The 18359-nt window shown below is 33.8% G+C and overlaps 1 protein-coding gene across 1 annotated transcript in view; it reads right to left on the bottom strand.

The window, feature by feature from the left end:
- Window positions 1-2864: 2864 nt before the first annotated feature.
- The window catches only part of LOC126947194 (deleted in azoospermia protein 1-like), a 59019-nt gene continuing 43524 nt past the window's right edge, over window positions 2865-18359 (bottom strand). The window contains exons 23-27 of the mRNA XM_050777921.1: window positions 12365-12436; window positions 10001-10057; window positions 9221-9255; window positions 4523-4621; window positions 2865-2971 (exon numbers count right to left, since the gene is read on the bottom strand). Coding sequence (XP_050633878.1) covers window positions 4558-4621; window positions 9221-9255; window positions 10001-10057; window positions 12365-12436 — 228 coding nt within the window. The 3' untranslated portion in view covers window positions 2865-2971; window positions 4523-4557. The remainder of the gene's footprint in view (window positions 2972-4522; window positions 4622-9220; window positions 9256-10000; window positions 10058-12364; window positions 12437-18359) is intronic.

Below are 18359 nucleotides of genomic sequence, written 5' to 3'. Positions count from 1 at the left end.
TCCACTGATTAAAAATGTAGTTTTATAATTCTGCTTTTGTGGTAAATTTCTAGATAAATTATAAATGCAAAGCTCAATATTGTAAACACTGTACTGTTCACAGGTACTTTTGGAGAAGTGAAATGCTTGTGTTCAGACTACCAAAATTCTTACCCTTCAAATTAGGTTTTAAAAACTTTTTTTGAAAATCAGTACTTGCTTTTAAAAACTCTTAAAATGCAAGTTTCAATTTTTAAAAAATACTTGCAGATACATCTTAATGTTCTTTCAATCTCAATTATTTTTTACTTTCAATCATATTAAACACAGAACCAGGTTCTGAATAAACATCTAATGAAGAATAGTTTCAATGTAAAATAAAACTAGAGAGTCTACAACTTATGCAGAAAGTTTCAGTGTGATTTACCAAAATTCCGAATTTCGGTAACTGTGGAAAACTTTTAGCTTAATATTCAAAACCAGCAACTTCGCATGAAACTAGATAGCTGGGAGGATCAAAAAGATTTAAATACTGCCCAACTTCTTCTGAAGTGATGCACTCTTTTATCCTGGAAAAGACGGAAATAGTCCTTTTATTTTACCGAAAATTTCTGATGACTACTATGGATCTGAAAGTTGTCAAAATTTAAACTACTTGTTTAAGATTTGTTTAGGATTTAAACGTTATAAATAATCAGAAAAAAAGATGATTCTTTTCAAGGAGCATATTTGAACACTAGGATAACAAATGTACCAAGATGGCTAGTTTTATTACATAGTTTAGTTGAAAAAGAAATCGATAATAAAAAAATAATCCCAGTAAACTCATAAATAACAGGACTTAAACTCAGTATCATTTCATGTACTTCTTAGTTAATAATTTTGCAGGAATGTCCCAAAGACAGCTGGTAGAAAATGTAATTGTAAAAAATACTGTTTACACTAACTGAACTGCACTTAATAGGAACCACAGCTTGTGAACAGCTCTCCAAACTGAAATGTCATGCTTTTAGGTTAAAATATGTAAGGTTTGGCATTTAAAGACATACCATTAACCTGTGAAGATATATCATTCTTGAGAAAGGAAGGTAAAAATGTAAAATACATGCAAAACTTTCTTTTCACTCTTATCTTGCCTACAGATGTGCAGAGAGAAGTGAGAGGCCTTAGAAGGAGGAATGGGAAAGAGTGAATGAGTAATAACATAATAGTATTTCCTTTTCTACAAAGCTAACTATGCCCTTTTTTAAGAACTTCAGTTTCATTTTCATATAAATAAAAGTGGCTTCTGAAAGTTAACTCATCTGTCAAAAGAGTGATATCCTATTTAGGTTAAAATCTAGAAAACTGGTCACTGACATGTATCTTCACAGGTCATGTAGGAAACAAGACTGTGAAGGGGCTAGAGAATTAAGACAATGAAGAATGAAATTAGCTATGGAAATTGTAAATACATTCAAAAATACCTCAGGCATTCTAATTCAATGTAACAACATACAGTCAACCAGAATAGGTCTAGATGTCAGATAACTGCAGGATGCCAACTTTTGATTCCTCTCCCAAATGAGCAGAAAACTCTCTAAGTTTTAAAGGGAGTCTTTTGTCTAACACCAGGTTAGAACTCAAGTTTAAAAAAATATTTTCTGGGCTGCACACGGTGGCTCACGCCTGTAATCCTAGCACTTAGGGAGGTTGAGGCAGGGAGATCACTTGAGTCCAGGAGTTCAAGACAAGCCAGAATAATATAGTAAGATTCTTAAAAAAAACAAAAATTCTTTTGACTGGGCACAGTGGCTCATGCCTGTAATCCCAGCACTTTGGGAGGCCAAGGAGGGCAGATCACAAGGTCAGAAGATCGAGACCATCTGGCTAACACAATGAAATCCTGTCTTTACTAAAAATACAAAAAGTTAACCAAAAAGCATGGTGGCGGGTGCCTGTAGTCCCAGCTACTTGGGAGGATGAGGCAGAGGAATGGCATGAACCTGAGAAGTGGAGCTGGCACTAAGCGGAGATCACCTCACCACACTCCAGCCTGGGTGACAGAGCAAGACTGTGTCTCAAAAAAAAAAAAAAAAAAAAAAAAAAAAAATCTTTTTAACTAGTCAAGTGTGGTAGTGCATGTCTATAGTCCTAACTATTTGGGAGGCTGATGTAGAAGGATCCCTTGAATGCAGGAGTTTTAGGTTGTAGTAAGCTGTGATTGTGACACTGCACTTCAGGCTAGATGACCAAATGAGGTCACCTCAAAAAAAAAACAAAAAACAAACACACACACACACACGACTATCTTCTGCTTTGAAAATCATTTAAGTACTACTGCAGACACCAATGTAATCATCAGGACTTTGGGTAAGATAAGCTGATGTACAATTCCAGTTCTTTCTTTTCTAAATTACACTATGTAGAACGAATCGACAAGAGAACAAATGTCAATTTTAAATATGTTTACTCTCTGTTGCAAAGATGTTAAGAACTTAATTCTGCTATTTGGCTCTACTCTTCTATATTATACAGGAGATCCATAATATAACCCTGTAAAAAGGCTTAGGCTTCATCTTATATACATTCACAGATGAAAAAACAAAGCTAGTTCTAAGACACAAAGTGATGGTTAAACATTTCCTTTTGAAAGTAAAGTGTGTAGCCAGTTTTTACAAATCTGGCAGTTCCACTAAAAGTTAAATATGACTTAGCAATTCCATTCCCAAGTATATACACTAGAGAAATAAGAACATGTCCACACAATAACTTGTACATGAACGTTCACAGCATTATTTAAACAGCTAAAAAAAGGAAATAATCCAAATGTCTTTAGCAGATGAATGGATAAACAGAATGAGGTAATATCTATAAATAAAAAGAAATGAAGTTCTGATACATGCTAGAAAATTGATGAACCTTAAAAGCATTATGCTGAGTGAAAAAATCCAGTCACTAAAGGCCACATTATATGATTCCATATACATGAAATGTCCAGGACAGGAAAATCCTTAGAAAAAGAAAGTAAATTACTGGTTGCCTAGGGATACACAAGTTCCAAGAAAACAGCAGGTGACTGCTAAGGTAGGGGAGTGATTTAAATATTCTAAAATTGTGGACATGGTTGCAAAACTGAATATATGAAAAGTTGCAAAACTGAATATATGAAAAACCGGTGAAGTGCACACTTTAAATACATAAATTGTATTACTAGTATTATTTCAATAAAACTATCATTTAAATAACGCCTTCCCTTTATTAACCATACTATTTCTCTCCCATTGGACTGTTAGTTCTTTTTCATATTTATAGACAAGTTCTTTTTCATATTTATAGACTTAGAACCACAGGGACCCAGAAACCTTTAGTCCTGTACCTCCTCATTTTACACTTGTAAAAACCGAAGCCTTAAGATTTATCTATCCAACATGGATAGAAAGTGGGATAAGAAATCAGATCTTTCTGGAATTCAACTAGTCACATTCTCTTCCACTTCACCAACTCTGAATCAACCTTTCTTTCTACTCAACTTTTTACTGCTTCACTTTACCCCTTTTCTCCCTTCACACTGTTCAGGTGTATCATCTGAATAAACCATTTCTTTTCTTCTCTTTAGTCCAATATGCATGTATTAGGTTCTGCTTTTTTTTCTCTTTTTTTTCAGACAAGGTCTCCCACTGTTGCCCAGGCTGGCGTACAATAGCACGATCGTGGCTCAGTGCAGTCTAACTTCCTAGGCTCAAGTGATCCTCCTACTTTAGCCTCCTCTGGAGTAGCTGGGACTACAAACAGAAATGATCACAACTGGCTGATTTTTGTAGAGAGATGGTTTTGCCACGTTACCCAGGGTGGTCTTGAACTCCTGAGCTGAAGCAATCCACCCACCTCAGCCCCCAAGTGTTGGAATTACAGGCATGAGCCACAGCACCTGGCCAAGATCTGCTTTCTATATCTAAAATTTTCTTTTACTATTTGGTCAAGGTAGTCAACTAACTCTCTTCTCTGGTAAACCCTTTCACAAATTTCTGCTGCAGGATCCTTCCCTAAATGTAACTACATTTATATATCAAGGTTCGGCAGCAGAAAATATACTGCCAGGTAAAACCTATTCTGGTTTACTGGGTTACAATCATATGCCAACCATTCAATTAAATGCTCTAGACTGGGCGCAGTGGCTCATGCCTGTAATCTCAGCACTTTGGGAGGCAGAGGCGGGTGGATCACGAGGTCACGAGATCGAGACCATCCTGGCTAACACAGTGAAACCCCATCTCTACTAAAAATACAAAAAAATTAGCTGGGCATGGTGTCAGGCACCTGTAGTCCCAGCTACTCAGGTGGCTGAGGTAGGAGAATGGCATTAAGTAAACATAGGAGGTGGAGCTTGCAGTAAGCCTAGATGGCACCACTGCACTCCAGCCTGGGCAACAGAGTGAGACTCTGTGTCTCAAAAAAATAAAAAATGCTCTAAGAAATCTCAAAATACATATACCACAAGGAAAACACCTAACTTGAAAACTAAGAAGTGTGCTTTTTAATTATGATAGTGTTCCTTTCATACCTTGAAGTAGTCATGTTGAGTAACAACAGAACTTCTCAGTCTGTTTTCTGGGTTAAACAGACAAGATACCACTGTTTGCATGCTTCGGTCCACAGATTTCTGAAACATAGAAGTGTTCAGTAATGTAAAGAGAATTCTTTCACTCACGTTTAATATGGGGTTTTTTTTTTTTTTTTTTTTTTTTTTGTTTAGTGAACATATTAGTTTACTTCTAAAGAAATGCAAAAGAGCCTGGGAGCGGTGGCTCACACCTGTAATCCCAGCACTTTGGGAGGCCGAGGTGGGCGGATCACCTGAGATCAGCAGTTCAAGCCCATCCTGGCCAACATGATGAAATTCCTTCTCTACTAAAAAATACAAAAATTAGCTGGGTGTGGTGGCGGGAGCCTGTAATCCCAGGAGCCTACTCAGGAGGCTGAGGCAGGGAGAACTGCCTGAACCTAGGAGACGGAAGCTGTAGTGAGCCGAGATCACACCACTGCACTTCCAACCTAGGTGACACCGTTAAGACCCCGACTCAAAAAAAAAAAAAAAAATCATAAAAATGCGATTCGTAATTCTTACCATGTATCACTAAGTTTTCTGACAAATCAAATTATTTTAGAACCTTAGTGACAGAATACTGGTTTAAAAAGCTGAATTTGTTAAATCCCTAAGTGAACTCCAATATTTCAAGAAAAAATACTCAGACAAAACCTGACAGTTATATTGTAAGATTATGTTTTAATATCTGCATTTTAAAATCGGGTATCAAATCAAGGAATTTACACTCCAATGGGACCTCTTTGGTATTATACATATTACCAGCACATCAACTACTTCCACACACCCACCTATTTAACAGAACATATGTGACATAAAAATGACAATATTATTATAGAAATTTGCATTAACGATAAAAAGAAACAACCCTATCTGTTTCAGTATCTGAATAATTACTACTGACTTCACCACTGTTGGGAACTTCTGCCACATACAATGTTATGGAGAAGGCCATAAACAATATTTTTCACTGCTTAAGACTGAAGCTGTTGTAAAAGAAAAGAGACATATAATTCATACTAATTCTTCTTTTGAGGAGGATTCTAGAGGAAACCCTCCCATAGCATTCTGCCAAATCATATTAATACAGTATTTATTAAAGAATGTTTTTTTAAAATTAGTGGAACAGAAATATAGAAAAGGATGGCTGAATTAGAAACTTTATGTATATATTGAAAATTGGGGGTATCTGAAATTTCAACAACGGTTACATTGAGTATCAGTTCATTATTTAAGCTCTGTGATTTATGGCTAACATTTAAATTTGGGCAAAAATATTTGCTTCTCAAAAAATCATTATTAAAACTAGAAAAAAATATGAAATACATATTAAGAAAAAAGGAAAAAAAACTAGACGTTTGCCTTTTGTGGGCAATTTCCAGAGGGTGGGGCAACTCCATGAACTGAGCATTCATTTGGCACATCACCTCCTGTATCAACTTCACTACAGTGGTAGTTAAGAGCTGAATAAGCCTATGTTTAAAATAATGAAAGTGTAATTAAACAGATACATATGTTTAAAAGCCACTTATTTATTCCTCAAAAAAGGTGGTATTGAAAGTTTCAACATAGGTTGTACTGAAATTCAATTGTATTACTTCAGAAAGTTTGTTTTAAACGAAAAGTTGAAATACATTAAGGCAGTCTTTTGTTTTAAAATGTCTTCCAGGCATCAATATAACCAGAAGTAGAAGGACTTTAAGAAACGAACGTAGTAAGGGAGTGTTTGAGAATTTTAACACTTACATCTTTCAAAAATCCAGTGTGATGCAAGACAGCAGCTCTGGTGTATCAGACGCAATACTCTTGTTTTATTCCTATTCTTATTTAAGAGTAACAGTAAAACATTTCTGTTTCTCTTCAATAAATGTTTTTATGGCTGGTAAAGCCAGAGGTATTCTAGGAAGATACATTCTAATTCTAAAATCACGTTAATACTACCCCATTCCTGGATTAGATCATTTATCAACAAGTAACTGAACACTTATCATTATGTGGACCAGCCACTGTTTCAGCACACAAAAACCTGAGAGACAAAAAGGCACTGCGGCTTCCATGGGAGTTTGTAACTGAGTTAAAAATAAAGTAACAAAATGTAAAACATTAATATAAAGACCATTTAAAAATATCTACAGACATATATGGCATAGAAAAAAGTCAAGAAAAATGAAAGTATATGTAAAGCTAATTCACTTTATCCCATAACCCCTTTTGCTCCCCAACAGGCCACTGTGGTGGCATCTTAAAAAAAAAAAAAAAAAAAAAGAAAACCAAAACTATTAAAATATTCCCACACATTTTCAAAAACACATGAGATATACAATATTGAAGCACTTATCATGCTGGCTCCTTTGTTATTAAAATGAAAGCAGAAGAGTAGAAAAAAGAAGCACTTTATGTTTCTAACCCCTGACGTTCTTGTTACTTCTATATATAAAAACCTCATCGTTTCCCCAATTTTCTGGAGTTGGAATTGCGGAAATCTCAAAGATACTAGTGACGTTTTTGTTACTTCTATATATAAAACCTCACCATTTTCCCAATTTTCTAGAGTTGGCATTGTGGAAATCTCAAAGATAATAGTAATTATAATTTATTATTTATTATCAAAGATATGATTATGGGTTATAGATACACTCATATTTATGAAAAGAGGCTGAGAAAACTACTATCATGAAGCAGCAAACTAAAATAAAAATATAATTGGAATTCTGTGTTCGAAGAATGGGATACTTTTATTTCACTCTATCTCCCTTAAAAAAAGATGAAAGTCAGTCTGGATGTTTCAGCTATTTGACAGCACAGATGAAAAAAATACATGCTGAAATATAAAAGGGGACAACAAACCTCAGAAAATGGTTCTACAGAAAAGTTATTGCTAAGTATATTCCTGTCAAAATGTTAATCCATTACTTCTAAATAATACAGAGGGCTTCATTCTAGACCAACTGTGTTTTCTTTAATTTCAGGTACATTTCATTAGTTTAAAATGACTATTCAGGCTATTTGTATAAACAAGTTAAAGGCCTCAATAATATCTGAAAATAAATCATTTTACTCCCCCTTCAATTACCTGGTAATTATATACAGGCAACTGATACCCAGTGGTGACCTGACCTGGTGAATTTGGATAAGTAGGATATGTCTGAAAGTAAGTTTACAGAAAGAATGAATGAATACGGTAAAACATTTTCTTAAATTAGAAAGAAACATTATTCCCAATATAAAAATATGAAAATCTTTAAAATATTTATTACTTTTCTATATACAATAAATGCAGAGTTCTAAATGAATGAAGGAAGGAAGAAAGAAATATTATCTGCCAAGTGCTAAGCCCCTTTGGGGAGGGTGGGGAAATAGACGAATGACAAAGTAGTGACTATTTCACCAAAGTTTCCCTTACTTAAACTGTGTACTTATTCCCACCCAGAAGTTATTTCTTACACTGCTGATAAGGCTCCATTAAGACTGATTTCAATGTAAGTTAATACATTTTCTATTTCTTTGTTGATATTATTTCCAGACAGTTTTGTGTTTGAAAATAATAGGGCAATATGTAGTTCTTCTACAGATGTTAAGATTTTTTCTGTATTTTATTTCAATAAACTAAGGGCAGTATATAATCCAATACTGGAGGACAGTACATGTCTTGTATGTTTCAATAAATCCTTCTGTTTGAAACATATAGGAAGCAGCATACATGAATACACCCAGATTCAGTAACAGCTTACAGCAAATGTTAGAAACACGTAGGACTTTTTTTCTAGCCATTGTCCAGAGGAGGAAAAATAAGAAGAGGTATACTCTACACATTTCAAGTACATGGAAAATGTCAATAAATGAGAGACACTGAAAAACGATTTCACTACTATTTTGTTACTTTATTTTCCATCGAATAAAATGTCTTTTAAACTAAGACATTAAATAAAATGGACTATCACCAGTAAGTGACACAGTATGTCAAATCCTGCTTTAAATACCAAAGTAACCAAGATCAGAGAAATTAGATGCCAGAAATTCATAGGATTTTTAGGTATAGTAAAACACATCAGAAATCTACCCATTCCAGAAACAGAATATATCCAGAAGTCAGCAGTTTATATGAGGAGTCATCTGGAAATCATTGCAAGTAAAGAAGAGCAAGATTAATTGCTAACCTTAGAGAAGAAAAAACTAGGCAGAAACATAAGAACAGTTGTTTTCAAATATTTTCAGAACTAGTTGTAAGGGAGGGAAAGAAGCTCAGGTGTTTTAGAGGTAATACACCTTTTTATTCTTATTTTTATTTAAGAGTTATTAACAGCAATACATTTCTGTTTCTCTTCAAAAAAAATTTTGTGGCTGGTAAAGCCAGAGGCAGACTCTAGGCAGATACATGCTAATTCTAAATTAACATTAATACTACCTTCCTTAGATTACACAGTCTATCAACAAGGAACTGAACACTTATTATGTGGACCAGCCACTAAGAGAGAAAAAGGCACTGTTGTGCCCATGGGAGATTATAATTGGGTTAAAAATAAAGTAACAAAATGTAACACATTAATATAAAAAACCATTTAAAAATATTTACAGGCATATATGATATGGAAAATAACCCAGAAAGAACAGAGAGGACATGGTAGGTTAATTCACTTTACCCGAGGTACAACCTACCTCCTTTGCTCCCCAACAGGCCACTGCAGTGGCATCTTAAAAAAAAAAAAACAAAAAGGAAACCAAAATTATTCAAATATTTCTAAACATTTTTAAAAATACATAAGATATATAATATTGAAGTACTTATGCTGACTCCTTTGTTATAATAATAAAACAATGGATAAAACTACTTCATAGTTCCAATCCCTGACATTCTTATGGTTACTTCCACAGATAAAACCTCACGTTTTCCCCAATTTTTTGGATTTGACATTGTGGAAATCTCAAAGATGTTACTTCTTTGAATTTATTATGATAGATATGATTATTGGTCATAGATACAGTCATATCTATGAAGAGAGAACCAGAGAACAACTCTTGTGAAGCAGCTTGCTATAATGAAAATTTAAATTCTGTGCTCTAAGAATTGGGTAATTATTTTACTCACACTATATCCCTAAACAATTCATGAAAGTCACTCTGGATGTTTCATTTAGCTATTTGACAGCAAAGATGAAAACTACATCCTGAAATATAGAAGGGCCAAATCTCAGAAAACTGTTCTACAGAAAAGTTATTGCCAAGTATATTCCTATCAAATTATTATTCCATTACTTCTAAGTAATACAGACGTCTTCATTCTAGACTAATCCTAAGTGTTTTCTTAAATTGTAGGTAGAATTCACTAGTTTAAAATGACCAACTGTTCACACAATTTGTATACAAAAGTTAAAGGCCTCGATAATATGTGAAAGCAAATCATTTTACTCCTTTTTACGTTACCAGATAATTACATACAGGCAACTGATAGCCAGTAGTGACCTGAACTGGTGAATTTGGATAAACAGGAAATGCCTGAAAATAAAGGATACAGAAAAAAAGAAAATGGTAAACCATTTTTTAAAATTAGAAAGAAGTATCATTCCCAACTAACAAAAATATACAAAACTTTTAAATACTGTTTTTCTATATAAAACAATGCAGAATTCTAAATGAATGACTGACTATGAAGAAAGAAATATTCTCTGTCAAGTGCTACATTTTGGGTGTGGGGGGGGAACAAATGACAAAATAATTGACTATTTCACCAAAGTTTACCTTCCTTATACTGTGTACTTATTCACACTCAGAAGTTATTTCTTACATAACTTTCTTACATAAGGTTCCATTAACACAGATTTCACTGTAAGTTAAATTAATACATTTGCTATCTCTCTGTGAAAATACTTCTAGACTGTTTTTTATTAGACAATATTATAGGGTAATATGTAGTTGTACAGATGTTATGGCTTCTTCTGTGATGTTATGGCTTTTTCTGTACTTCATTCTGAAAAACTAAGTGCAGTATATAATCCAATATTGGAGAAGAGAAAGTATAATGTCTTATATGTTTCAATAAATACCTACCGTCTGAAAACATACAGGTAGCAGCATACACGAATACCTCCAGATTCAGTAATGGCTCACATTACTGAATCAGTAAATGACTCACAGTAATGTCAGAAACAAGTGGGCTTTTTTTCCTAGCCATTGTACAGAGAAGGAAAAAGAAGAGGTATACCCTTCATGTTTCAAGTACATAGAAAACGTCAACAAATGAGACACACTGAAGAACTATATCATTACTATTTTGTTACTTTATTTTCCATCAAAGAAAATGTCTTTTAAACTGAGACATAAATAAAATGAACTAAGAAGAATATAGACGTTTTTTATCACCAATAAGTGATAGAGTATGTCAAATCCTAATTTAAATATCAATGTAACCGGGATCAGAGATGTTAGATGCAAGTTAAATGAGGAGGCATCTGGAAATCACTGCAAATAAAGAATAGCTAGATGAACTGCTAAACTTAGAGAATAATAAAGTAGACAGATACATAGAGCTGCTTTCATTCTCTTTAGCAAGTTGCTATATGGTGAGGGGGGCGGAAAGCAGCTTGGGTGTTTTAGAGGCAATACCCTTTCTTCTTCCTGTTCTTATTTAAGAGTAATTAACAGCAAAACATTTCTGTTTCTCTTCAACAAATTTTCTATTGCTGGTAAAGCCAGATGCAGATTCTAGGCAGATACATGCTAATTCTAAAGCCACACTAACTACCTTTCTTTAATTATATAGTCTATCATTATGTGGACCGGCCATTGCTTAAGCACACAAATACCTGAGAAAAAAAGGCACTGTTGCTCCCATTGGAGTTTATTATTGGGTTAACAAGAAAGTAAAAAAAAAAAAAAAAAAAAAAAAAAAACTATAAAGAACCATTTAAAAAACATTTATAGGCATAATAACTTGGGGGAAAAAAAAAACGAACAGGAAGTATATGTTAGGCTAATTTACTTAACCTCAAGTACGGCATAACCCCTTTGTTCCCCAATGGTCCACTATGGTGGCATCTTCAAAAAAAAAAAAAAACAAAAACAAAAAGAAAAAACGAAACCAAAACTATTAAAATATTCCTCCACATTTTCAAAAACACACGAGAAACACAATATTGAGGTACTTATCCTGCTGTGTCCTTTTTTACTATATTAAAAGTAACAGAATCGAAAACGTAACTACTTTATGTTTCTAGTCTCAGATGTTATCGTAAATTTTATATATAAAACTTCACCTTTTTCCACATTTTCTGGATTTGGCATTGTGCAAATCTCAAAGTTACTATCTCTTTCAGTTTATTACCATAGATATAATTATGGGTCACAGATGTCATATATATGAAAAGGGATCCAGAGAACTACTATCATGAAACAGCCAGCTAAAATAAAAATATAATTGGAATTCTGTGCTCTAAAAAGTGGGTAATAATTTGATTTCACTCTACCTCCCTAAAAAAATTATGAAAATCAGTGTGGATGTTTCTTTCAGCTATTTGACAGCAAAGATAAAAACTACATCCTGAAATACAGAAGGGAACACTAAATCTCAGAAAACTGTTCTACAGAAATGTTATTGCCAAGTATATTGCTGTCAAAATATTACTCCATTACTTCTAAATAATACAGAGGTCTTCATTCTAGACTAATTCTAAATGTTTTCCTAAATTTTAGGTACACTTCACTAGTTTAAAATGATCAACTATTCGGGCAATTTGTATAAACACGTTAAAGGTCTCGATAATATGTGAAAGCAAAAGTAAATCATTTTACTCCTTCTTACATTACCTGATAATTACATACAGGCAACTGATATCCAGTAGAAACCTGAACTGGTGAATTTGGATAAACAGGAAATGCCTGAAAATAAAGCGTAGAGAGAAAAAGAAAATGGTAAACCATTTTTTTTAAATTAGAAAGAAATATCATTCTCAATATAACAAAAATGTAAAAACCTTTTAAATATTGTTTTTCTATATAAAACAATGCAGAATTCTAAATGAATGACTTTAAGAAGAAAGAAATATTCTCTGTCAAGTGCTACATTTTGGGTGTGAATGGGGAACAAATGACAAAAGAATTGACTATTTCACCAGGAAAAGCTTACCTTACTTTCACTGTGTACTTACTCACACCCAAAAGTTATTTCCTACACTGCTGATAAGGCTCCATTAACACAGATTTCACTGTAAGTTAAATTAACACATTTGCTATTTCTTCGTAAAAATCCTTCTAGACCATTTTGTATTAGACAATATTATAGGGTAATATGTAGTTGCACAGATGTTATGGCTTCTTCTGTACTTCATTCTGAAAATCTAAGTGCAGTATATAATCCAATACTGGCGAAGAGAAAATACAATGTCTTATATGTTCCAATAACTACTTATTGTTTGAAAACATATAGGTAGCCGCATTCATGCATACACCCAGATTCAGTAATGGCTCACAGTAATTGTTAGAACCAAGTAGGACTTTTTTCTAGCCATTGTTCAGAAAGGAAAAAGAAGAGGTATACCTACACGTTTCAAGTACATGGAAAAATGTCAACAAAGGAGAGCCACTGAAGAAATATTTCATCACTATTTTGTTACTTTATTTTCCATCAAAGAAAATATCTTTTAAACTAAGACATAAATTGAACTAAGAAGAATATAGACGTTATTTATCACCAATAAGTGATAGTGTGTGTCAAATCCTACTTTAAATATCAAAGTAACCGGGATGAGACATTAGATGTCAGAAACTCACAGGATTTATATATATATAGTGAAACACACCAGAAATCTACCCATTCCAGAACCAGAATACATCCAGAAGTCAGCAAGTTATATGAGGAGGCATCTGGAAATCATTGCAAATAAAGAACAGCTAGATGAATTGCTAAACTTAGAGAAGAATAAAGTAGACAGACACATAAGGAGAGCTGCTTTCATTCTCTTTAGCAACTGGTTATATGGGGAAGGGGGTAGAAAGCAGCTTGGGTTTTTTACAGGCAATACTCTTTCTTCTTCCTATTCTTATTTAAGAGTAATTAACAGCAAAACATTTCTGTTTCTCTTCAACAAATTTTCTATTGCTGGTAAAGCCAGATGCAGATTGTAGGCAGATACATGCTAATTCTAAAGCCACACTAACACTATCTTTCTTTGATTATATAGTCTATCATTAGGTGGACCAGCCATTGCTTAACTACACAAAAAACTGAGAGAAAAAAAGGTACTATTGCTCCCATTGGAGTTTATAATTGGGTTAACAAGAAAGTAAAAAAAAAAAATTAAATAAAATATTAATATTAAGAACCATTTAAAAATATTTATAGGGATATATGACTTGGAAAAATATCAAGAATGAACAGGAAGTATATGTATGGCTATTTCACTTAACCTGAAGGACAACATAATCCTTTTGTTCCCCAACAGGCCACTATGGTGGCATCTTCGGGGGAAAAAAAAAAAAAAAAAAAAAAAAAAAAAACTCATGAATATTCCTACATATTTTCAAAAACACATGAGAAACACAAAATTAAAGTACTTACTCTGCTGTGTCCTTTTTTATTATAATAAAAGTAACAGAATCAAAAATGTAACTACTTTATGTTTCTAGTCTCAGATGTTGTCGTAACTTTTATATACAAAACTTCATCTTTTACCTAATTTTCTGGAGTTGGCATTGTGCAAATCTCAAAGTTACTATCTCTTTCAGTTTATTACCATAGATATAATTATGGGTCACAGATATAGTCATATATATGAAAAGGGATCCAGAGAACTACTATCGTGAAACAGCCAGCTAAAATAAAAATATAATTGGAATTCTGTGCTCTAAAAAGTGGGTAATAATTTGATTTCACTCTACCTCCCTAAATAAATTTATGAAAATCAGTGTGGATGTTTCTTTCAGCTATTTGACAGCAAAGATGAAAAGTACATTCTGAAATACAGAAGGTGACACCAAATCTCAGAAAACTGTTCTACAGAAATGTTATTGCCAAGTATATTGCTGTCAAAATATTACTCCATTACTTCTAATATAGAGGTCTTCATTCTAGACTGATTCTAAGTGTTTTCTTAAATTTTAGGTACACTTCACCAGTTTAAAATGACCAACTATTCGGGCAATTTGTATAAACAAGTTAAAGGTCTCCATAATATGTGAAAGCAAAGGCAAATTATTTCATTCCTTCTTACTAGGGATGTAAAGGACCTCTTCAAGGAGAACTACAAACCACTGCTCAGTGAATTAAAAGAGGACACAAACAAATGGAAGAACACACCATGCTCATGGATAGGAAGAATCAATATCGTGAAAATGGCCATACTGCCCAAGGTAATTTGTAGATTCAATGCCATCCCCATCAACCTACCAATGAGTTTCTTCACAGAATTTGAAAAAACTGCTTTAAAGTTCTTATGGAACCAAAAAAGAGCCCGCATTGCCAAGACAATACTAAGTCAAAAGACAAAGCTGGAGGCATCGCACTACCTGACTTTAAACTATACTACAAGGCTACAGAAACCAAAACAGCATGGTACAGGTACCAAAACAGAGATATAGACCAACGGAACAGAACAGAGTCCTCAGAAATAATACCACACATCTACAGCCATCTGATTTTTGACAAATCTCAGAAAAACAAGAAATGGGGAAAGGATTCCCTATTTAATAAATGGTGCTGGGAAAATTGGCTAGCCATAAGTAGAAAGCTGAAACTGGATCCTTTCTTTACTCCTTATATGAAAATTAATTCAAGATGGATCAGAGACTTAAATGTTAGACCTAATACCATAAAAACCCTAGAAGAATATCTAGGTAATACCATTCAGAACATAGGCATGGGCAAGGACTTCATGTCTAAATCACCAAAAGCAACAGCAACAAAAGCCAAAATTGACAAATGGGATCTAATTAAACTAAAGAGCTTCTGCACAGCAAAAGAAACTACCATCAGAGTGAACAGGCAACCTACTGAATGGGAGAAAATTTTTGCAGTCTACTCATCTGACAAAGGGCTAATATCCAGAACCTACAAAGAACTCAAACAAATTTACAAGGAAAAAACAAACAACCCCATCGAAAAGTGGGCAAATTGTATAAACAAGTTAAAGGTCTCTATAATATGTGAAAGCAAAGGCAAATTATTTCATTCCTTCTTACTAGGGATGTAAAGGACCTCTTCAAGGAGAACTACAAACCACTGCTCAGTGAATTAAAAGAGGACACAAACAAATGGAAGAACACGCCATGCTCATGAGAACACAGACAGTTCTCAAAAGAAGACATTCATACAGCCAACAGACACATGAAAAAATGCTCATCATCACTGGCCATCAGAGAAATGCAAATCAAAACCACAATGAGATACTATCTCACACCAATTAGAATGGCAATCATTAAAAACTCAGGAAACAACAGGTGCTGGAGAGGATGTGGAGAAATAGGAACACTTTTACACTGTTGGTGGGATTGTAAACAAGTTCAGCCATTATAGAAAACAGTATGGCGATTCCTCAAGGATCTAGAACTAGAAGTACCATTTGACCCAGCCATCCCATTACTGGGGATATACCCAAAGGATTATAAATCATGCTGCTATAAAGACACATGCACACATATGTTTATTGCGGCACTATTCACAATAGCAAAGACGTGGAATCAACCCAAATGTCCATCAGTGACACACTGGATTAAGAAAATGTGGCACATATATACCACGGAATACTATGCAGCCATCAAAAAGGATGAGTTTGTGTCCTTGGTAGGGACATGGATGCAGCTGGAAACCATCATTCTCAGCAAACTATCGCAAGAACAGAAAACCAAACACTGCATGCTCTCACTCATAGGTGGGAACTGAAAAATGAGATCACTTGGACTCGGGAAGGGGAACATCATACACTGGGGCCTATTATGGGGAGCGGGGAGGGGGGAAGAATTGTATTGGGAGTTATAACTGATGTAAATGATGAGATGATGGGTGCAGCACGCCAACACGGCACAAGTATACATATGTAACAAACCTGCACGTTATCCACACGTATCCTAGAATTTAAAGTATAATAAATAAATAAATAAAATAAATAAATAAATGAATACATTACCTGATAATTACATATCGGCAACTGATATCCAGTAGTTACCTGAACTGGTAAATTTGGATAAACAGGAAATGTCTGAAAATAAAGGGTACAGAAAAAAAGAAAATGTTAAACTATTTTTTAAAATTAGAAAGAAATATCATTCCCAATATAACAAAAAAGTAAAAACCTTTTAGTTATTGTTTTTCTATATAAAACAATGCAGAATTCTAAATGAATGACTGACTTTATGAAGAAAGAAATATTGTGTCAAGTGCTACATTTTGGGTGTGAAGGGGGAACAAATGACAAAAGAATTGACTATTTCACCAGGCAAAGCTTACCTTTCTTACACCGTGTGCTTATTCACACTCGGAAGTTATTTCCTAAGCTGCTGATTTCACTGTCAGTTAAATTAACACATTTGCTATTTCCTCGTAAAAATACTTCTAGACTGTTTTGTATTAGACAGTATTATAGTGTAATATGTAGTTGTACAGATGTTATGGCTTCTTCTATGACGTAATGGCTTTTTCTGTACTTCATTCTGAAAATCTAAGTGCAGTATATAATCCAATACTGGAGAAGAGAAAATACAATGTCTTGTATGTTTCAATAACTACTTACTGTTTGAAAACATATAGGTAGCAGCATACATGAATACACCCAGATTCAGTAATGGCTCACAGTAAATGTTAGAACCAAGTAGGGCTTTTTTTCTAGCATTGTTCAGAGAAGGAAAAACAAGAAGAGGTATACCCTACACGACGTTTCAAGTACACGGAAATATGTCAACAAAGGAGAGCCACTGAAGAAATATTTCATTGCTATTTTGTTACTTTATTTTCCATCAAAGAAAGTATCTTTTAAACTAAGACCTCAATAAAATGAACTAAGAAGAATATAGACGTTATTCATCACCAATAAGTGATACAGTATGCAAATCCTACTTTAAATTTCAATGTAAACGGGATGAGAGACATTAGATGTCAGAAACTCGTGGGATTTATATACATATAGTAAAACACATCAGGTATCCACCCATTCCAGAACCAGAATACTTCCAGAAGTCAGCAAGTTATATGGGGAGGAATCTGGAAATCATTGCAAATAAAGAATAGCTAGACGAAATGATAAACTTAGAAAAAAATAAAGTAGACAGACACATAAGGAGAGCTGCTTTCATTCTCTTTAGCAACTTGTTATATGAGGATGGGGGCGGAAAGCAGCTCGGGTGTTTCAGAGGCAATACTCTTTCTTCTTCCTGTTCTTATTTAAGAGAAATTAACAGCAAAACATTTCTGTATCTCTTCAACAAATTTTCTATTGCTGGTAAATCCAGAAGCAGATTCTAGAAAGATATATGCTAATTCTAAGCCACACTAACATTACCTTTCTTTGACTATATAGTCTATCATTATGTGGACCAGCCATTACTTAAGAACACAAAAAAATGAGAGAGAAAAAGGCACTGTTGTTCTCATTGGAGTTTACAATTGGGTTAACGAGAAAGTAAAAAAAAATAAATAAAATATTAATATAAAGAACCACTTAAAAATATTTATGGGCATATATGACTTGGAAAAAAAATCAAGAATGAACAGCAAGTATATGTGTGGCTATTTCACTTAACCTGAAGGACAACATAACCCCTTTGTTCCTCAACAGGACACTATGGTGGCATCTTAAAAAAAAGAAACAAGAAA

Source organism: Macaca thibetana, chromosome Y (assembly GCF_024542745.1).
Source record: "Macaca thibetana thibetana isolate TM-01 chromosome Y, ASM2454274v1, whole genome shotgun sequence".
Lineage (NCBI taxonomy): Eukaryota > Metazoa > Chordata > Mammalia > Primates > Cercopithecidae > Macaca > Macaca thibetana.
Note: the sequence above shows the minus strand (reverse complement) of the source record. Positions and strands in the feature narration are given on the sequence as shown.